The sequence below is a fragment of the Lithobates pipiens genome, unplaced genomic scaffold, assembly GCF_037356315.1.
Source record: "Lithobates pipiens isolate NorthernLeopardFrog02 unplaced genomic scaffold, aLitPip1_a1.2 Scaffold_1, whole genome shotgun sequence".
Classification (NCBI taxonomy): Eukaryota; Metazoa; Chordata; class Amphibia; order Anura; family Ranidae; genus Lithobates; species Lithobates pipiens.
This window is the reverse complement of record NW_027507685.1, coordinates 209,720,302-209,743,629: the sequence shown is the minus strand read 5'-3', so window position 1 is coordinate 209,743,629 and position 23,328 is coordinate 209,720,302. Positions and strand designations below refer to the sequence as shown.

Sequence of the window (23,328 nt, the reverse complement as noted above, 5' to 3'; positions counted from 1 at the left end):
AAACTTCAGACGTCCCAGACATTCAAGTATTTGGGCATTCAGATTCATAACAAGCTCCCCAAATATGAAGAATTGAATATTGCCCCAATCACAAAGCAGATGGTTGACAAACTTCAAACATGGGCAACTCTCCCTCTCAACTTAATAGGATGTATCAACGTCTTTAAAATGATATTCCTCACAAAATTTCTATATTGTTTTCGAGCTGCCCCGGTATATTTCCCAAAAAAGGTATTTATGAAAATAGAATCCATTGTGTCTTCCTTTATCTGGCAAAACTCCCATCCGCGGATTGCCAAGGCATCTTTGCAATCCTCCAAATTGAAAGGAGGCCTAGCCCACCCAAACTTAGGCAACTACTTCCTTGCCTCCCAACTGACCTATGTATATGATTGGCTGCATTCCAGCCCTCAGACCCCCTCCGCCACTCTCATGTCAATCCTACATGCACTGTTTGACTCAGTTAATGACGTACTGCATAGGGCACTATATTCTAAATGCTCTAGGTTTTCCCCTATGGAGGTGGGCCTACTGGCCTGGAGAGAGGGAGAGAAACTGCTTTTTATCACCACCCCGGGCAGGTCACCGCAAACCCCACTATGGGACAATCCCAGTCTGCCTGAATTACTCGGGCATCCAGACTCCCAATGGTGGTCTAGGCGGCATATACTGCGCTTGTCCCATATCATCAAGGGAAACGTATTTGAATCCTTTGAAAATTTACGGGGCACCTTCTCAATAGATCATACATTTTTCTGTAAGTATCTATTCCTTAGACATGCCATCCGGGCGCAGTTTGGCTCTCTGACCATAGAGCTTCAGGAGTCTCCTATGGAGCACCTGATGTCTTACCCAGATCTTACTAAACAGGTTACAACTTTCTATGGTCACCTCTCCAGGGTAGGGGCAGACCCATTTCACAATTCTTTTATGAAGTGGAAGCGTTTGATACCTGACCTGGAGGAGGAAGAGTGGGAAGAAACTACTGAAACTTGTTTCCAGGACATTATCAGCACTTCCGATCAATATGTGCAGTTTAAGTTTATTCATCAGCTGCATTATACTCCGGCTAGATTGGCTAGAATGGGTCTGAGAAATGAGGCCTTGTGCCCTAGATGTACATTTGATAAGGCTGATTTATTTCATGTTTTGTAGTTGTCCTAGATTGGATGCGTAGTGGAAGGACCTGTTTACATTTTTTGATGATCATCTTGCTGTCCCAGTGCCCCAAACCCCTGAGGTGGGGCTGCTGGGTATACTGAATGACTTTGTCCACAGGAAATCAGCTCGGACTCTACTACGTACCATTTTATTTTATGCACGTAAATGATCTTATTGCACTGGAAAGTGAATGCCCCTCCAAGAATTCAATCCCTGTATGGTATTATTAACTCCCTCGGGCCTCGGGCATTGTAGAGGGTGATGCTGGGTATAGGGGGAAGGGGAAAACTAGGGTAGTAATCAGCAATTATTTGACCTTACGAGGCTGCTATTTATGTTAAAAATGATACTGCGCAGTGAGACGGTGACTTGTGTGGTTGAGTTGTATGTGTGTGTTGGGATGCCTGCATGTCTTTTTTGTGTCTTTGTTTTGTTGGGGTTTTCTGTGTTTTTGCATATAACTGTTTTGTTTACTCCAGTGGTGCATCTCCACCGCATATTTTGGGGTTTTCTTGGGGTGTTCCGGGAACTGCCATAATTTTTTGCACTAATAACGGGGGTAGGCAGCGGACTGTGTGCCAGCTCGCTGCCTGGAGGGTTACCTACAGGGGGGAGTGCTCGGGCCACCACATACATTACTTTACGCCATATCCTGAGGGTTTAAACCTCTGTCTGCACCTCTGGAGTGAGGCTATTCGCTATGTATACTGATTGTTGTATATGCTGTATGTTGAAAATTTTAATAAACACCTTTTAAAAAAAAAAGAGAAGGAGAGGCACCTTAGGGAACAGAGAAGGTAGCATAGTGTGGGTTGCCAATGCCCGGGGCAAGGCAAGTGTTGCACCCAGTGGTGTATTTTGGTTTTATGCTGCTCTAGGCAAGACTAAAATCCCCATCTAAATTGGTCTCACCCTATCCGCAGTATATACCGTTCTTGTCCCATGGTCTGATGAGGAAGCTGCAGTCGTTTACAGTGAACAGCTGCGGTTTCCTCATCAGACCCTGAGACATGATTTGTCCAAGTGCCACATAGAGCATCTAAAAAAAGTAAGTACACCCTCACATTTTTGTAAATATTTTATTATACCTTTACATGTGACAACACTGAAGAAATTACACTTTGCTACAATGTAAAGTAGTAAGTGTACAGCTTGTATAACAGTGTAAATTTGCTGTCCCCTCAAAATAACCATTAATGTCTAAACTGCTGGCAACAAAAGTGAGTACACCCCTAAGTGAAAATGTCCAAATTGGGCCCAAAGTGTCAGTATTTTGTGTGGCCACCATTATTTTCCAGAACTGCCTTAAAGGGGTTGTAAAGCTTTGTTTTTTATTTTCTAAATAGGTTCCTTTAAGCTAGTTCATTTTTGGTTCACTTACCTTTTCCTTCGATTTCCCTCCTAAATGTTTTTTTTTTTGTCTGAATTTCTCACTTCCTGTTTCTCCTTAGTAAACTTCACAACATCATCCGTGTGGTGTTTAGTCAGCCAGAACAGCTTACTGAACAGCTTACTAAGGAGGAACAGGAAGTGAGAAATCCAGACAAAGAAAACAAAGAAAAAAAAAACATTTAGAAGGGAAATAGAAGGAAAAGGTAAGTGAACCAACAATGTACTGGCTTAAAGGAACCTATTTAGAAAATAAAAAACAAACCTTTATAACCCCTTTAACCCTCTAGGGCATGGAGTTCACCAGAGCGTCACAAGTTACCACTGGAGTCCTCTTTAGATATGTGCATAAGGAAAAAAATATTTTGTTTAATTTGATTTGTTAATCTAATTATTTCATTTAGTTCAATTCGTATTCGGAATTTAAAAATTTTCTTTGAATTTAGCGATTTTTTTTGAATCCTTCAAAACTAAAATGTTATATTGTTTTAGATTTGAATGCAGCAAAGTGAACAAACAAAAGAAAAATCTTCATGAAACGGTTACAATGACTCTTTCAATAATCTTTGGCTTAACAAAAACAGCATTATTTTGAAATGGTACTCCAATAACACACACAGGCTTTGATTTTAGCATTATGTGTAGTTAGAATTCGACTGGAATTCAATGTAAAATTCAATTCAAATTTCAGTCCAAATTTCCCAGGGAGGGAAAATGGCCAATTGGGCCCAAGCTGGACATTTTTCCCTTAGGGGTGTACTCACTTTTGTTTCCAGCGGTTTAGACATCAATGGCTGTGTGTTGATTTATTTTGAGGGGACCGGAAATTAAAACTGTTATACAAGCTGTATGCTCACTACTTTGCATTTCAGAAAAGTGTAATTTCTTCAGTGTTGTCACACAAAAAGATATAATAAAATATTTACAAAAATGTGAGGGGTATATATATATATATATATATATATATATATATATATATACAACCCCCCCCCCCCCCCCCCAAAAGGGTATAGAGACAACCAAGTATATCAAGTATTTACTTAAACCAATGTAAGCAGGGTATTTTTTGTATTTTAAGTTGGTTTTAATTAAAAAATAGAAAATCCACAAAATAACCTGCACCATAAAATGAACTAATTCAGAAGTGCCTATCTAGAGTCCAGGGCTTTTTTTCAGAGGGAACGCCGGGTGACGCAGTTTCAACACCTCCAGCACTAGGGGTCTATTGTTGCTGATGGTAGACCTATTGTTGCTGGGTCTTATATTGCTGTGGGTCAGTTGTTGCTAGGAGAGATCTACTGATGAGGGAGGGGTCTTATTGCAGTCTGCTGGAGAGTCTTTTGATGCTGGCTGTAGGAAGATCAGTTGTTGCTGCCGTGAGTCTATTGTTGCTGGGGGAAGGGATTTTGTTGCGGATAGTCCATTGTAGGGATGAGTCGAAGACCCCCCAGTTTGGTTCGCACCAAAACTTGCGAACAGGCAACAAAATTTGTGCGCACGCACAAACACCGTTAAAATCTATGGGACACGAACATGAAAAATCAAAAGTGCTAATTTAAAAGGCTTGTATGCAAGTTATTGTCATAAAAAGTGTTTGGGGACCCGGGTCTTGCCCCAGGAGACATGTATCAATGCAAAAAAAGTTTTAAAACTGGCGTTTTTTTTCAGGAGCAGTGATTTTAATAATGCTTAAAGTGAAACAATAAAAATGAAATATTCCTTTAAATATCGTGCCTAAGGGGTGTCCTTAGTATGCCTGTAAAGTAGCGCATCTTTCCCGTGGTTAGAACAGTACCACAGCAGAATGAAATTTTTAAAGGAAAAATTTCATCTAAAACTGCTTGCGGCTGTAATGAATTGTCGGATCCCAGCAATATAGATAAAAATCATTGAAAAAAATGGCACGGACCCCCTCCCCCCAGTCCATAACCAGACCCTTCAGGGGAACCCCGCACCAAAAAAAAATTGCGTGGGGCCCCCCCAAAATCCATACCAGGCCCTCAAAGTCAGGTAAGAATAATAAGGGGAACCTCACACCAATTTTTTTTTTTTTTTAAAGTGGGGGTCCCCCCAAACTCCATACCAGACCCTTATCCGAGCATGCAACCTGGCAGGTCGCAGGAAAAGCGGGGATGAAAGAGTGCCCCCATCCTGAACCGTACTGGTCCACATGCCCTCCCCATGTTGCGGGCATGTGGCCTGGTACTATAAAGGAGGGGAGCGTTCTCTCACCCCCCCTTTTCCTGCAGCCTGCCAGATTGCGTGATCAGAGAAGGGCCTGGTATGGATTTTGGGGGGACCCCCACTCCCTTTTTTTATTTTGGCACAGGGTTACCCTTAAAATCTATACCAGACCTGAAGGGCCTTTATGGATTTTGGGGGGGACTCCCAGGCAATTTTATTTTTAAATTTTGCCGCAGGGTTCCACTCAATATCCACACCAGACCCAAAGGGCCTGGTAATTGACTGGGGGAAAGCCCTGCTGTTTTTTTTTGCAATGATTTTGATGTATATTGCCAGGATTTGGCAATACATTACAGTTGCGAGCAGTTTTGAATTACATTTTTTCCTTTAGAAATGTAATTTTGCTGTTCTCATTCATAAAACTATGTACGGCTGCCGTGTAAGCAGTCTTACATAGTGGGGGGTGTGGACTCATCCCCCTGAGCCATGATTGGCCAAAGGCACCCTGACTTTAGCCAATCGTGGCTCTCCCAGATTGGCCAAAGCATGCAGGTCACGTGTATGCTTTGGCCAATCAGCAACCGTCAATGCACTGCAGTCGGTCTCACCATTCTTTATGGAGCGTTCCGCGGGTGCTCAAATTTCCCGTGAATGTCCCATAATGTTCGGTATTCGGTGAAACATGCGAACACCCTATGTTCGAGTCGAACTTAAGTTTGACTCGAACATCGGGCTCATCCCTAGTCCATTGTTTTTGGGGAGATCTATTCTTGCTAGCGGGGTGTCTACTGTTACTGGCTGCAGGAGTTCTATTTGCTTTGCTTGTTATCATTATCAAATTCCATAGAAAATGTACTTGGTTCTTTATTCTCAAAAAGGGCAGTACTGGGAGGAGGGTAGGGGATAGAGCCAAGGAATGTTGCTCAGGAGTAATGAAGGGGCGGAGAAAAAGAGAAAAAAAAAAGCCCTGGTAAAAACAGAACAAGTTTATGAATTCTCATGACATAAGTGCCAAAAAATCAATTGCCATGAACTCCAATAGAACAATGAACAATATTCAAACCAAACAAATTATATGTTAAAATGGCAAGTGTGTATAATAAAAGTCTTGTGACCAAGGAGAATTTTGCTGTTTTTGTTGCATGTATTGCCATTGGCCACCAGGATGCTCTGAACCATGAACTCCATGCTGTGAGGGCTGGGTAGAAAGGCTGTGATGGTGATGAGTAATAAGCCGTTAGAATGCCAAAAGCATCTGATTCATCAGGCATCTTTTGTAGAGCAACGGTTGCCTTGGTGAGAAAAAATGAAGTGGCATCCTCCAGTTTATTCCTCTTTTGAGGCTGGTGCACTGGTGTGATCGGAGTGAACACATGTAACTCCCCTGATGCTTCTTTTTCCTGTGGGATTGTATGATAAATGAAAAATTACGTCTATCCCCTGAAGAAGCTGTTTGCAGAGAAATGCGATGGATGTGGCCAAACACATGAAGTCTTTATGCGCATTGGTGGGAATCTGGCGGTTCTTATGGTTATTTATATGCCTGTGATCATCTTCATATTGTAAGTACATTACCTTTTTAACCAGTTGCTGACCAGCCTCCGCATTTATACTGTGGCAAGTTGGCTCGTCTGCGCAAAACGATGTATGGGTACATCTGTTCATGCACTGGCTTTTGCAGGAGCTCGCCCACTGCGTGTCACGGGAGCTTGCCCGCGGGTCCAAGAGAGGCACAACAGCAGGCCATTCTGACAGGGGAGGAGAGAGAGATCAGCTTTTCCTAGTGATCAGGAACAGCAATCTCTCTCTACTTCCAGTGAGTCCACCCCCCTGACAGTTAGAAAGCACCTCCCTAGGGGACCCTTAACCCTTTGATCCCCACTAGTTTTAACCCCTTCCCCTCCAAGTGCTATTTATTCAGTGCATTTTAATAGCACTAATCACTGTATTGGTGTCACTGGTTGCCAAAAAGAGTCACTTAGGGTCAGATTTGACCGCGGCAATGTCACAGTTCCGTTAAATATTACAGATCATCACCACCATTACTAGTAAAAACAATCAAAAAAGTCCCTAAATCGAGATTTAGATTTTTTTTAACCAACAATATGTAGCGGAATATATATTGGCCTAAACTGATGAATACATTTTTGTATATATATATTTATTTTGGATATGTATTATAGCAGAAAGGTTTTTTTTTTCAAACTTTTCAGTCTTTTTTTTGTTCATAGCGCAAAAAATAAAAATTGCAGAGGTGATACCATCAAAAGAAAGCTCTTTGTGGGAAAATAAGGACATCAACTTTGTTTCGGTGCAGCGACACGACCGCGCGATTGTAAGTTGAAGTAACACAGTGCCGTATCACAAAAAATGGCCTGGTCATGAAGTGGGTAAATCCTTCCGAGTCTGAAGTGGTTAAAAGTCCATGATTTAAAAAAATGGGATATGGTGGTCCGTTCTTGTTTTTAATCCCTCTGTGCTCAGCACATTTGCACAGGATCATACCTAGATGGAATGGTGTGCCTTAACATTTGGTGCTGTGGGACAGCAAGGCGCCTCATGATCTCTAATTGGGATCAGTGTCTTTGATAAGGAGTTTATCTTACATGTGGGTGGTGTGATTCTGTCAGGGATCTCGTGCAGCAGGTGCTCATTCCTGTGCAGTAGATGCTCATTCTTATGTGCATGTGCAGAGTCACAAGAATCACAAGAATAGAAGCCCAAGATGAGTAAGGACTAGAATGTGCACGCAAATTGTGTGGGCACGTGCGTGTACATATAGCCATGCACACAAATCCACAGATTCTTGCACCCAGCAGCCAATTTAAACTGAGAGTCTGCCTGGCTTCAGTGCTGGATTGGCTTCAGCTTTGGTTCCTGTGTTCCTGATGCTAGTCCACGTCTGCTACCCTTGTTCCTGATCCCGCTACGTCTGAAACCTCTGTTGGATCAGCTATATCTGCTTCTCGCTTATGCTACCCAGCTTGGATTTATGACTACATCTTTTTTTCCTTATTTGGTACCCCTACCGCCAGCACATTGAATACCGACTGCTGCCTGTCTCTGACTTTGAGCCTGATCCTGAACCCGATTCTGCACCTGTCTGCCTGGCTTCCGTTGAACAAGGCTTGTGACTGATCTCCACACCACCACTGACTCCTGTGTCTCCAAGCTACAGCTCACTCCTACAGCCCTAGCAACCCCTGCCTCCGCTACCAAGGGTCCTTGGACAGAAATTGTTCAAGAGGCCACCCTTGTCCACTCGGGCTGCACAGGCAGATATGTGACAGATTCCTTGGCACCCTTTATTCCTGCTGCACTGAATGCTTGTCATCTCACACTTTGAAGTGCCTCTTCTTATCTTTTGGGATTTTCCATCTTGATTTTGGATTGTTCACCAGGATATGTATCCATCTGTACACACATACACACATTTGGCCTTAGGGCTTGAGTGTCTTTTGGCACTTCTAAAATGTAAAAAAAAATGTACACACGGTCGGAAATTCAGACGGAAAAGGTCCGATCAGATTATATTGTCGGAAAATCCGATCGTGTGTGGGCTCTAGCAGACTTTTTCCATCGGAGATTCAGACAGAAAAATTCTGTGAGCAGGATCTAAAATTTTCCGACAAAAAAAATCCGATCAGACTTTTTCCGATCGTTTGTAGAGAATTCCGACGGACAAAGTGCCACGCATGCTCAGATCAAATTACGAGACCAAAGCTATTGGCTAATAGCCTCTACGTAGTCCCGTCGTACACAATGAACGTCACCACTTGCCGAACGATCAGATTTTCCGACAACTTTGTTGGACCGTGTGTATGCAACATCAGTTTCGGACAAAATCCGTCTGAAAAAATCAGACGGATTTTGTGGTCAGAATGTCCAACCGTGTGTACAAGGCATAATACTTAAAGGCACTATTGCATCTTTATTGAAATTTTATTTTTATTTTTTTATTGATTTATTTTTTCATGTAGATTGTATTCACTAAGCTTACACTATTGGTACCGTTTCATGGTATAGTAATAGTATATGATATAACTTTATTGTATGCAGAGTAGCACTTTTGAATTTTAAAGTGACAGCATGCCCAGGAAGGACAGCATTTAAGACCTGACGGGTTCTAACCCTTCCCTACACAAAATTAAAAACCATAATTTACCTTTACATACACTTTAACAGATCAGAAAAGTTCAAATAAGAATGGCTTGTTGTTAGGCTTTACAAACACGTTGCGTTTTTGATGTTATTAATTCTGCATAATTGACATCCTATAGACTGATTTTTCTCTCCCCCCTCCACCTCTTTCTCTCCTTCCTTCTCTCACTCACCTGCAGTTTCAAAAGAAATATGGTCCAATCTTTACTGTATATTTTGGAACTCGGCGTACAGTAATATTATGTGGATATGATATTATCAAAGAAGCTCTGATTGACCAAAAATATGCGTTCAGCGGTCGAGGAAAGATGGCATTATCTGAATATGTTCTCAAAGGATATGGTATGATACATTTTTGTTGCCTTGTTGTCATTTATACATTTTATATTGCAGGCTCTTTGATATGTTCCATTTCAGAAATTTGAACATTCTGTTTCTTTTTTCTTTACTCGCTCACGCTCTTTATATACAAATGTGTAACAATCTGTAAGTCTGATAGGAAATGTGATCTGAAACGCTTAACGTGACCATGTATCTCCCAGGCATTACAGCTAGCAATGGAGAACGCTGGCAACAAATGAGAAGGTTCGCTCTTACTACACTGAGGAATTTTGGGATGGGCAAGAGGACAATCGAGGAGAGAATCCAGGAAGAAGCTAAGATTCTTGTGAAGGAATTTGGCAAAACTGAAGGTACAAAGGCATTCCAATAAAGGGCTGGCTTTTTTTGTTTTTTTTCAGTGGGAAGTACATGTGGCAAACCAGAGGATGCTTTCTGATTCACAACTTGTAAACCTGTTATAGATGAGCTTTGTGTCTAAAGATTTCTGCCCCTTGATCTTTACTAACACCCTGTCTTTCTGTCTCCATTGCCCTGCTTTGAGAGATACATACTCTATTTGCTTTAATAAAACAAGATACGCACAGTGCAGTAGCTTGTATGAATTAGTCAGTGATCATTTATCATGGTTCTGATGCCTCTAGGTCAGTTGTCTCCAAACTGAGGGCCCAATGTGGCACTTAGCCTTCAAATGGACCTTGGAGCCTTATTCCTCCCACTGACAGCAACAATGGGGCAGCATTCCTCCTGGGGACACAAATGACAGGGCACAAGTTCCCCCACTGACACCAAACATTAGGCACAATTGCTTCTGCCGACACTGACAATTGCTCCCTTTGACACAATAGGGCAATATTCCTCTCACTGACACCAATGGTGGGGCACAGTTTCTTTCTCTGACACCAATGATGGAGCACTATTGCTTCAACTAACAGTAATGATAGGGCACTATTTCTTCCACAGGCGACAAAATTGCAACGTTCTACATTTCACTGACACTAACAAACAGGTGTGCTTCTTTTTCTGACACCAACAATGAGGCACTATTCCTTCAACTGACACCATATAATAAAGTACTATTCCTTCCATTGTCACCAACAATGGGGCACCATTCCTTCAGCTGACACCTACAAGGGGGTATAGTTCCTTTCACTGACACCAATGGGACACTTTTCATTTCACTGACACCAAAGGGTGAGGCTATATTCACCCCACTTAAAATTAATAATGGGACACCATTCCTCCTCCTACTGACTTCAGGCTCTAGATTTTTTTTACAGCCAATGGCCATGCACATTGGGTCACTTTTATACTCCCATTAGCAACTTCTGGTCCCTCTGAAGTCTGAAGGACAGTGCATTGGCTCTTTGCTTAGAAATTTTGAAGACCCCTGCTCTAAGCAGATAAACATGTTAAAGTATTATTGGCTGCTAGAGACTACTGCAGGTTCTACATCATTATTGACCTTTGCACTACCGTAAAACCTTGGTTAGAGAGTAACTTGGTTTAAGAGCCTTTTGAAAAACAAGCAGCATTTTTAAATACATTTTGACTTGATATACAAGTAGCATCACGTCACAACTAAGTATAAAAGAGAAGAGAGGTGCCTCTAATGCCCCGTACACACGAGCGGACTTTTCGACATCCAAACTCCGACGGACTGAGTCCGTCAGACTATCCGATCGTGTGTGGGCTGCAACGGACTTTAGCTTCGCTAAAGTCTGACGGACTTTAGAAATGAAGCATGCTTCAAATTTTCCCGACGGAACTCCGCCGGACCCGGTCCCCTTCGAAAAATTCGCTCGTGTGTGTGCTACTCCGACGGACTAAAACCGACGCTAGGGCAGCTATTGGCTACTGTCTATGAACTTCCTACGTCGAATCCAGTCGTACGTCATCACGTTCGACTCCGTCGGAGTTTGGTGTGATGGTGTGTGGTCAAGTCCGTTCGGTCGAAAAGTCCGCCAGAACTCCGGCGGAACTCCGGCGGAACTCCTTTGGAGGTCTGTCAGACTTAATCCCTCTCGTGTGTACGGGGCATAAGTGTAGCAATATGGTTAACTATATTGCTACACTTAGAGGTGCCTCTCTTCTCTTTTATACTCAGTAGCTCCTCCTGGATTTTGCTTCTAATACCCTTGTGGAGGGACATTTTATGGTTACACAACCTATCTCATTGCTATAATCTTTTTATATGAACTATAACCTGAAGGTTTTATGAATAAATGGTTGTGGAATGAATCATCTGAGTTTCTATTTTTTCTTATGGGGAAATTCTCTTCTTTGATATACAAGTGCTTTGGATTACAAGCATGTTTCCGGAACGAATTATGCTCGCAATCCAAGGTTTTACTGTATATTAAAGGAACACTCCATTCAGATATGCAACCTAAGCATTTAAAGTGAACCTTAAGTCTGAAAAAATATCATAAGGCAGTGTCAGCATGCTGTAATAGACACTTCTAGAGTGTACTTGAGGCATGAATGAATGGCTTAGATATCCATCTTGGAATCTAACTTATGCAGTTGGCTAGTAACCAGAAATGTTAATTTCTAACTGAAATGGGCCCGTTGTACCCAGCACCACACAGCATCTTCTGCTTTTGTGAGTATCCACTTTTATTCGTTTTATATTTTTCCTATTACATTTCCGGTAATGCACTAGGTGTTTCCCCATTTGTTCTTTTTCTAGTTTTACATTGGATTCCACTATCTGATAAGGGCCAAGGGAATTTATGGATGTGTTGTCTGTTAAGCCCTATTTCTCTAAGGAGGACCTCGGAGCGCTGGGAGTTTTTATCTCATGTTGTACTATCTTTAGTATATCCAAAAGACAAAACGAGTATGGGACTTTAAATGAGGCAGGCTTAAAAACAATGTAAGAGTAGAAATTTTATTATTAATTATACACGAATGTCAAGGAGAGATTCTATGTGACCAATGAGTATTCAATACATATACAGACATGACATCCGAGTAAACATGATATAGAACTTAATAATCATAACAGGGAAAAAAAAATTAAAGAAATTTCAAAGAAATAGTACAGTAATAATGTACAATAATTCATAAAACTGTTGTAACAAATGATGGAAATGTGAGGGATTGCATCCTTACTAGCTCAATGCGTTTCGTCGGTTGACCGAATCATCAGGAGAAAATGTATAATGTCTGTAAATAATGAATAATAACAGGTGTTCTAAATGAAAAAGCCCATAGTATAAGAAATTTAAAGTCCCAGTATATGGAGATATACATTCCCCCCTCTTTGTATATCTTTAGTATATCGTAAAGAAATTGGTTACACAGCACATGATGATGTAAGAAGAGGCTACAGTTTCACCAACAAGAGCTGTAAAGGCCACCTGAATTTGGTTGCAGTGGATTGTGTAAAACCCAGATTAAAGAAAACAGAGAAAGCTTTCAGAGATTTTTTTTTAAAGGATACTTTTAATAATTTCTTTGTGCTTTACAATTTAAGATAATATCTTCTGTCTTTATAGGAAAGCCATTTAACCCTACTTTCCTGGTGAGTTGTGCTGTATCCAACATCATCTGCTTCATCGCATTTGGGAAACATTTTAATTACAATGATGAAAAATACTTAAAACTTCTTTATAATATCAATGGCATCATTCGATTTCTGAACTCTGGATTAAGTGCGGTGAGTACATAATTGATAACATGAATGCCTGTTGCCCCTAAGCACTCAATACAGCCACTTCACTCTATTCCTAATCTGACCCTTTAACACTTAATCTAATAACTAACAAGAGATCTTAATCCCCTCCAACACTTTAGGTTATTTCATAGGCAAAAAGTTTGTGTTGCTATCTGCGTCCTTACTGAATAGATTGACCTTCTCTAATTGTCCTGTGACCAATGTAAATGAAGACAGAAAGTGAAGAGAATTGCAAAATGTTATAACTGTCACCAGAACAAGAGGTGAGGGTAAATCTTCCTATTAGGGCACTTGTCCTGGTGACATTTGTCAAAAGGTAAATACCTTCACTTTGAAGAGATTCTCTAATACTTTCTGTTGCATCTCAAGTAAAATTTATTCTCGCCAACCGGAAAAAGACCCTCCCCTAATCTATCCAAGCCAAAACGGGAAGTTTTGACTAAACATGTACTTTAACCCTTCACCGTATTCTTGATAGCCTGGCCCTCCATTGTAGATATCTTTGCTATGCTCCATTCCTGACCAAGATTCAGCTCTAGTCACACATGGAGACCTTGAATATACCTCAAGGTGTGGGGAAGCCTTCTCTTTTTCTTCTGACTGTGGTGGCTGAGTGTCCACCACTCTTTTTCTTCTGAGGTCCAAGCACTGTTATGTGAGTGTAGCACCCTCTAGTTAGTAAGGCGCTAGAGTGAGGTTTATCTCTGGCAGTGTAGGTACATTTAGGAAGGTCTAGCTGGTTGCTAGGCCTATTTGTTTTTATTCTAGGTGGGGAATGACTCAGGGTAGTAGCTGATGACTCTTGGGCAGTCTCACTTCTCAGTTACCTCCCTCTTCCTTCTAGCATTTTCTAGAAGGAGAGGAGGGGAAGAAAGGTGGAGCTGACTGTGGTATCTTAAGACCCAACTTGGATTGGCAGGTGGCAGGCCTCCTTAGGGGGCCCATGGGCAGCTCCCAAGTCTGGGGGGGGTGAACCTGGACTGGGCTTGGGTGCATCCAGGAGGAGTGTCAAGATCCTGGAAGGAGAGGCACATGAGAGAGCAAGTAGGGGACAGTGGAAGAGAACACTTCTAAGAGTCTCCATGGAGGACTACCGGTGGAAGCCGGGAGGGCTGTGAGTGAGCACAGTAGGGAGGACTGGGGAGGCACACCTGCGAGAACTGGGAGATTGCAGTTTGAGAGATGGGTGCAGAACCAATGGAGAGGGAACTGTGGAGAAGGGCAGTGGAAAGGGGTCTTTGTAGCCAGGCAGGCTGGAAGGGCCTGAAAAGAGCGATCTGGGAGTGGTAGCTGAGCAGAGGACAGCTAGCACCTGAACTGTTCTACACCACAGGGGCCCTAGGTCCCTGCCCGCAAAAGGCAGTTCAGTGAGGCCTGACTGAAGCAGGCCTCACTGAATACCATATGGTATTACCCGTACGTTGTTAGCTGGAGTGACAGTCTGCAGTAAGGGAAGTGCTGGTGGAGGAAACGGTGAGCAGTGAGTTTTTGTGCTGGAGAGAGAAGAGTAAAGTGTATATAGTAGTAACTTTGCAACTAAATCTTCCTGGGCATCCCATAATTCCCAAATCCCCATCCAAGTTTAACCCCCCTCAAATAAACAAAACAAAGTAATTGACTGTTTTTTGTCTGAGTGACTGGGATGGATGTCTGGCTGGGCAGGGTGACAGGTGAGCCACTACACTAAGCAACCCTTATGGGGGGCTTGGCTACATGAGTAAAAGAGGTCATTAAAGATTGCAAATGTGGTTTATACATGGCTTTACCTTACACAGACCACAAAAGGGTTTAAACAAGGCTTTCCTCTTAGTACTTTGGCAGATGAGTGGGGTGAAAGGGAACATGAGAAGATTATTATTATGTTAGCAAATGAAACTTAAAGTTATTGTATATGATCACCTAGTAAAACAACATATTCCGTTTAAAATTGAAATGAAAGGCAAACATTTGTGTATAGATATAAAAAAAAAACATTATAAATACCTTTTTTTCCCTTTTTTATAAGTGATCACATTCCCTCTTTTCTCATTTGCATAAGAGCTAGGTGGAGGAGTCAACGATACACTGTTCTTCCCAGTGAATGGCTCTGTAGCGAGGGCCATTTCAGGGCAAGTCTGATCATTGGAGGAGAGCAGACTGGGTTCCCAGCATAGCCAGAGAACTGACCACAGTGTATTCTCCTGCTTAGCGTGGTCAGTTTTTAACAGGAAAGCAGAGAGACTTGCAGGAACACCAGGGAATTCACACAAAGTAAGCAAAAAAAGAGAACAAGATACTTTTTCATACAAGTACATGGTACAGCAGGCACATATAAGGAATTTGAAATGCTGAGGTAACAATTACTTTAATGGCCCTCAAATCTCTTGCTTCTTCTTCATTGTCCAATCACCAAACTGTATTGCTCCACAGCAGAGAAGATCAAGGTCAACAACCTGAATGTACTGGTTTGGCTGTGTAAGTCTTTGGATAAAATTACAAATCTTTCTGCAGATAGAGCAGCTTCCATGTATGCATTCCAATTATGTATTTAGCTGTTTGCCAGGAATTCAGCTGTATATCTGCTTGAAATCTTGACTGAATAAGCCTTCTAATATTTTAGCTTCTTTACAACTTCGTTTGGATCATGCCTTATTTGATAGGACCTCTCAAGAAAGGGGCACAATATTTGTCTGAGCTCAAGGAATTTGTTGATGAGAGGGTGGAAGAAAGCCAAAGGACCCTGGATCCCAATTCTCCCCGGCATTTTATTGATTGTTTTCTAATAAGGATGCAGGAGGTAATGGAATCAATATGCTTATCTACAAGTAAATTATTTTTTCTTTTGTTATTGTATGTATAAGCCTACACACGCGGGGACTGTTCGCTCAACTTTGTCCGCTGAACAGTGTTTCAGCAGACAGTCCGCTCGTGTGTGGGCTTTCAGCGGACAGTTTCAGCGAACAGTCTGCTGAACAAGGTTTTTCGGAATTTCCGAAAAACTGTCCGCTGAAACCTTGTTTCAGCGAACAGTCCCCTCGTGTGTAGGCTTGTTCGTCAAACAAAGTTCCGCGCATGCTCAGAAAGAATTTATATGCCGAAGGTTGCATTGCAGTGTATAGGACGTCGTTTTCTAGTCCCGTCGTACGTGCCGTTCACGTCATCGCGCACGGTTTCAGCAAACTGTTCGTTCGTCGTGTGTGGCCATGTCCGTCCATGCTAATTTTGAGCGGACTGTCCGCTGAAACTGTTTGACGAACAAAGTTGAGCGAACAGTCCCCGCGTGTGTATGCGGCCTAACAGTGTATTAGTGTGGTGTTCTACAGCTTTAAAAGAAAATCTAAGTTTCGTGAAAAAGGCAAGAACAAAACTCAATTGTGCAACTACTTCAAGAAAGTCACACATGAAAATATTGCATTTATAGGACAAGTTCTGTTTTTTTACAAAAAAAAGCTGCACTGTCTAGACCCCTAAATACACATAGCTAATACCGTATATACTCGAGTATAAGCCGAGATTTTCAGCCCCTTTTTTTAGGCTGAAAGTGCCCCCCTCGGCTTATACTCGAGTCACGGAGATCAGGTAGGCAGACGGCGGCCATTCCACTATTCAAAAGCCGCGCCTCCCTGTCTAGGATAGGCGGAACACTCAATTTCCCAGCAGTCAGTGTTCCGCCTATCACGGACATCCGCTCATTCTCATACTACGGACGAGGATGAGAGGATGTCCGTGATAGGCGGAACACTGACTGCTGGGAAATTGAGTGTTCCACCTATCACAGACAGAGAGGCGCGGCTTTTGAACAGTGGAATGGCCGCCGTCTGTCAGACAAGGAGGAGAGGTGCGGCATGGCACACAGAGGCTGCAGAAGGACAAAGAGGCTGCAGATTGGCACAGGTAGGCTGTGATGGACACAGGGAGGGACGGGACACAGGGATGGACAGAGGGATGGACGGGACACAGGGATGGACACAGGGATGGACGGGACACAGGGATGGACACAGGGATGGACAGGACACAGGGATGGACACAGGGATGGACACAGGGATGGACACAGGGAGGTATGCAGCTGCAGATGGGCATTGTTGACCCTCTTTTCCACTCTTCTAAGCTGTAACAGTAGCTGCTGCATGTCTCACCCTCGGCTTATACATGAGTCAATAAGTTTTCCCAGTTTTTTTGTGGTAAATTAGGGGCCTCGGCTTATATTCGGATCGACCTATACTCGAGTATATACGGTACATCCTTCCAAAATTACTATTTACCTTAGCCTATGGAATTGCCTGTGGCCCACCCATTAAAAATCTAGTGTCGGGCTGCCCATTCCCGACCACTAATGTCCCATAGACTTGTATTTACATATTCTGAACAATCAGTAAAAGTACTTTGCATTAAAGGAGAAGTACAGCCAAAGCTTTGTAGCTCAGAGTCGTGCAGATCGTTCTGCACACCTTTGGCCTGTTTTCAGCACACAATGGGCAGAAGCTGACATCCCAGAGCCATTCCAAGCTTGGGAAGGATCACAACCATATGCCTAGACCAGCACTTGGCTCAGCCTTTCAGAGAGTCACTGAGAGCCTGTGCCAGACCCTCCAGCCTCCTCCACAGCCCAGCACTCCAGTGAGCGAGGGGAACTGCTCTCTGCTCAGGGAGTTGTAAGAACCAAGAGATTGGTAGTGTTTGACCGCTGAGTTCTAAGTGTTAAAATCAGCAGGGGACAGATGCAGCACTGGACTGATGCTGCATCCACCTAGGTAAGTATGTAAGTAAGGTAAAAATAAAAAAAAATGCACAATATATAACCCAATTTTGTTTGTAAGTTTTAAAAGATGATGTTACGCAGAGTAAATAGATGCCTAACATGTCACGCTTAAAAATTAAACATGCTTGTGGAATGGCAACTACTTACAATACCTAAAAAATCTCCATAAGTGAGGCTTTAAAAATGTTTAAAGGTCACCAGTTTAGATTTACAAAGAGGTCTAGAGCTAGAATTATTGCTCTTTGTTCACGGTTTACATATGCATGCACAATCTATGTATGCAGGCGCTCCTTTTTTTTTTCATTTATTTTATTAAAAAAAAAAAATCTTTTTACACTGTCTATTTATTTTCATCACTTGTGAAAGCATGATAGGTCCTCTTTTTGGAGAGATCTGGGGTCTATAAGACTCCAGATCTCTCTTCTACCCTTGAAAGCATGAGATTTAAAAAACAAAACAAAACAAAAAAACATTGATCTCATGCTTTCCAGAAAAAATGGCCTTGTTTATATTCTCCATAACCAGCAGTGATAAAATGCTTGTCACTTCTGGTCTCCCAGACCATAGAGATGATCAGAGACATTACGGTCCTCGATCACCTCTATAGCAATGGGCTGAAACCGCCTTATTGGATCCTGGTCTCCCTGGTGAAACGCGTAAGCCTGGGAAACAGGAAAACAACACTAGAGAGAGGCTGGAGTTCTCCCGCTGCTTCTAAAATTGATCAAGTGGCTAATCAGCTGCTCGGATCGCTTTTCTCAAAAATAAACTTGCCAACTAAAAATTTGAACCACTTGCTTACTGGACACCTAAACCCCCCTCCTGCCCAGACCAATTTTTAGCTTTTAGCGCTGTTACTCTTTGAATGACAATTGCGCGGTCGTACAACACTGTACCCAAATTACATTTACATTTTTTCCCCACAAATAGAGCTTTCTTTTGGTGGTATTTCATCACCTGTACGTTTTTTTTATTTTGTTAAAAATAAGTTAAAAAAATTAAAAAATACTGAATATTTTGTAAAAAAATACAAAATCGTTTTTACATCTGGCAAAGCAGATCCACGCTGTAGCCGTCATTCAGCTATAGTGTGGATCTGAAGCAGTTAATACTGGGGTTATAGCTAGTGGCTCCAGCCATGGCCCTGGTATAACCACTTGAACCCAATCACATATAAATACGTGCTTGTGCGGTAAGTGGTTAAGAAATAATTACATCACAGTACAAGCTAGAAGGATCTGTGAGGGTTTGTTTTAAAGCTAGAAAAATATATGAAAATACTTTAATGTTCATAGTTACCCCAGAGATAAAACGATAATCCTGCCCAGGGCCGGGACAAGGGGTGGGCAGGAGGGACGGCAGCTCTGGGCACTGTGGTATCATGTGAGTTGGAGGGGCACCACAAGGAGGTTGGGGGGGAGGGGATTTGTGTTGAGAGGGGGAATTTTAGGGGTGGCAGGGGATTATAATTGTTCTTGAAGGGGAAATTTGGGGCGGTGTGCTAGGAGTGGTGATTTGAGGGGATTTGTGTTGGAAGGGGGGATGGGGGATTTGTGCTTAGGGCATATGGTAAGTGGAAGAATTTAGAGCTGGTGGGGTTGGGGGCAAAGATTCATGATGGGGGATTTCAGCAGTGGATTTTTAGTGGAGGAGGGGGAATTTATTTTTAGGGGGTAAGCATGTAGATCAGTGTGAGATGCTTTTATTTTTTGCCCATACAGCTTGGAGGGGGGGGGGGCACAATTTGGCATGTTTGCCCTGGGCTCTAGATGAACTTGTCCTGTCACTGATCCTGCCACTTTATAAAACTTTGATTTGGATATCTAGAGTATTCTGTCCAGTTTTTGTCACCAATCCTCAGGAAGGATGTGCTGGCGCTGGAGAGAGAGCTGATGAGAAGGGCAACAAAATGAATAAGGGGACTGGAGGACCTCAATTATGCACTAAATATATTCTCCCTTTAAAAGACTCTTGGATGGAGCTTCACAGGTTGCCACTGGAGTCCTCTTCCACTCCTCCATGGCGACATCACGGAGCTGGTGGATGTTAAAGACCTTGTGCTTCTCCAACTTTCATTTGAGGAAGCCCCATAGATGCTCAATGGGGTTTAGGTCTGGAGACATGCTTGGCCAGTCCATCACCATTACCCTCAGCAAGGCAGTGGTCATCTTGGAGGCATGTTTGGAGTCATTATCATGTTGGAATACTGCCTTGCGGCCCAGTCTCTGAAGGGAGGCGATCATGCTCAGCTCCAGTATGTCACAGTACATGTTGGCATTCATGGTTCCCTCAATGTGCGGCATATGGTCTGAGCACTGACAGGCTGACCAACCACCTCTTCAACCTCTGCAGCAATGCTGGCACCACTCCTATATCTATTTCCCAGAGACAACCTCTGTACATGATGCTGAGCACCTGCACTCAACATCTTTGGTCGACCAAGGCGAGGCCTGTTCTGAGTGGAACCTGTCCTGTTAAACCGATGTATGGTCTTGGCCACCCTGCTACAGCTCAGTTTCAGGGTCTTGGCAATCTTCTTATCTTTATGTAGAGCAGCAATTTATTTTTTTCAGATCCTCAGAGAGATCTTTGCCTTGAGGTGTCATATTGAACTTCCAGTGACCAGTATGAGAGAGTGAGAGTGATAACACCAAATGTAACACAGCTGCTCCCCATTCACACCTGAGACCTTGTAACACTAATGAGTCACATGACACCGGGGAGGAAAAATGGCTAATTGGGCTCACTTAGGCCCCTTTCGCACTGTGCGTTTTTCAGGCGCTACAGCGCTAAAAATAGCGCCTGAAAAAAAAACACGGCCCCTTTCACTCCAGTGTGCGCTAGCAGGATGGTGAAAAAAGTCCTGCTAGCAGCATCTTTGGAGTGGTAAAGGAGCGGTGTATTCACCTATTTACCACTCCTACCCATTGAAATCAATAGGGCAGCGCGGCTATACCGCCGGCAAAGCACTGCTGCAGCGGGCTTTGCTGGCGGGTTTAACCCTTTTTCGGCCACTAGAGAGGGGTTAAAACCACCCGCTAGTGGCCGAATACTGCCACTAAAACGACGGTAAAGTGTTGCAGTGTGAAAGAGGCCTTAGGGATGTACTCCTTTTTGTTGCTAGAAGTTTAGACATTAATGGCTGCATGTCGATTTATTTTGAGGGGACAGCAAATTGACGCTGTTATACAAGCTGTACACTCACTACTTTATATTGTAGCAAAGTGTCATTTCTTCAGTGTTGTCACATGAAAAGATATAATAAAAGCATTACAAAAATGTGAGGGGGTGTACTCACTTTTGTGAGATACTGTATGTGGCAATGGTTATATACAATACAGTGTTGCTGTGTTTTCTTGAGGAAAAAGACAATCCAGACACAGAGTTTCACATGAAGAATCTTGTGGCTTCGGCTTCAAACTTGTTATTTGCTGGAACTGAAACAATCAGTACAACTGTTCGCTATGGCTTGCTGATCCTGATAAAATATCCAGAAGTTCAAGGTACAGTGATAATGTTAGTTTGTACAGCCTGGTGAAGTATCAGCAGATTATTTACCCTCATTATATGAATATGTTGATATATATCCTGGAAATTCAGTGCAAAGCATTCAGTTAAAGAATATGTTACTCCAACAATTCCTATTCCTGATATGTGCCTGCTGTACCATGTCCTGTATAAAAAATGATCCTGTTATCTTTGAATTGCTTCCTTTGTGTAAAATACATGCCAGCACCTCTGCTTTCTTATTATGAACTGACCACACTAGGCAAAGGGGAACACCAATTTTCTTGCTGTGCTGGGAACTCAGCCTGCCCAACATGCCAACCCTTCCTCCACAACCATTCACTGGGAAGAACTGTGTGCTGCTGTTTCTCTTCCCCCAGCTCTCAGAGCACCATATACATATGTTTTACCTTTCATTTCTATTTTAAACTGAATAGTTTGTTTTACAAGGTGAGGGTTTCACATATACTTTAAGCATAGCTACATGACTATCCTACAATAGTTAAAGTAGAACTATTGGCAAAACTTTTATCTTCATTTTGGATAGAGCAAGAGAGGGTTACAACCCCTGTCAGATTTTTTTTGCCATCTTTGTCCCATTGTGGAGATTTCCCTTCACTTCCTGTCCCATAAACAAAAAGGGAAGTGAGAAGAAATCCCTATAAATCAAGGGAATTTCTTGGAGACCCCCAGGTCACCAGAACTAGTGTCCCCATTGGATAATGTCCCCTCTATTAATTTTAAGGGACAAACCAAAATTTGGGCTTTTCTTTTACTTTTAATGATAATAGTAAACAGCACAAATAGAGCAGGTGAATCTCCCCAACGTGGGGGAACAGACGGCAATAAAGTTAGTTAATTTATGTTCTCCAGCCTAGTTTCATAACAGTCTTCCTAGGTTTTCTAGGTATGTTTTAAAGAGGAAGTAATCCGCTGTCTCTCCTTTTTTATTTATTTTTTCCTGACCTGCAAAGTAGACGCATAATGTGCTACAAACAAAAGTATGGAATCACCACTATTGGAAAATGTTCATTCAATTGTTTAATTGTGTAGAAAAAAAATAATCACAGACATGTCTCAAAACTATTTTTCATTTAACACTCCAACCTTCTGGCTTTAAACACTTTAAAAAAGAAAGAAAAAAAAAGAAGAAAACTGTAGTCAATTACAACTGTTTTTGCAGATCAAGCAGAGTAGAAAAAATATGGAATCACTCAATTTCGAGGAAAATATTTATTGCCAGCACAATAAATAAGGGTTAATAAAGCCCCATGTGATAGCATTGACAGGTGACAGGTACTCTTTATGGAGACATTAGGGGTCTAATAGACTCCAATATCTCCCCTGCCCTTCACAACCCGAGCACAGATCAGCATGCTTAGATTTGTCCTTTGGCTGTACTTGCCAGGAAATAATTGGAGGATCTGAAACTAAAGTGACTAAATCCTTGTCACTTTCATTTTCTTTCAGTACAAGGGAAATCAAGGTATGGACGTGCCTCAGTCTCCATCCACTCTCCATCCTAAAGTCAGTGGTTGTGCTACTGGGTAAGAGCCGGGGAGCCCAGGAGCTATAGGGGGGGGAGGGGAACCGCGCCGCCCGCTCTGTAAAAGTGATCGGCAGCTATCAGTGGTGCTAAAAAATGTTGGGGTAGGGGCATGAACAAACCTCTCCAGTTCTGCATTCACCCTACAAAAGGAGCCCTCCATTGGTCACAGCTCCCCTGTTAGCTTCCGTTATGACCCGGTTTTCTTTCCAGGTTCCAAATCTCCAGCCTCCTATCCTGATTAGCCAGGACAAGAAGCTGGAAACCAATGGTGAATATTCAAGTCATGAACTGGGAGGGATTGGGGGCGCAGACAACAACAAAGAGCTTCAGGCTCTAATCACGTGTGTGTAAAAAATATGACGGACCTATTAGAAACCTATTAGTCCGGCACCCCAAACAGTGCACAGCCACACACATATAAAAATGTTAGTCATATTATCAGTTAATTTAAAATAAATCGTTCTATGTGTGTGACTATGCAGACTGGGGGGGGCAGCGCCCCTGTGCCCCTTATGGATCAGCCGCCACTGGCAGCTATACAGCTGCCGGATCACTTTCAGTTTAAAGTCGGGAGCTGGCTGAACAACATTCAATTTGTTCTTAAGGGTTCACTCTTTG

At 42.5% G+C, this 23,328-nt stretch overlaps 1 protein-coding gene across 1 annotated transcript in view; it reads left to right on the top strand.

Moving 5' to 3' along the window:
- The window catches only part of LOC143982515 (cytochrome P450 2G1-like), a 70,796-nt gene that overhangs the window by 16,209 nt on the left and 31,259 nt on the right, over nt 1-23,328 (top strand). The window contains exons 2-6 of the mRNA XM_077481333.1: nt 9,075-9,237; nt 9,438-9,587; nt 12,738-12,898; nt 15,516-15,692; nt 21,016-21,157. Coding sequence (XP_077337459.1) covers nt 9,075-9,237; nt 9,438-9,587; nt 12,738-12,898; nt 15,516-15,692; nt 21,016-21,157 — 793 coding nt within the window. The remainder of the gene's footprint in view (nt 1-9,074; nt 9,238-9,437; nt 9,588-12,737; nt 12,899-15,515; nt 15,693-21,015; nt 21,158-23,328) is intronic.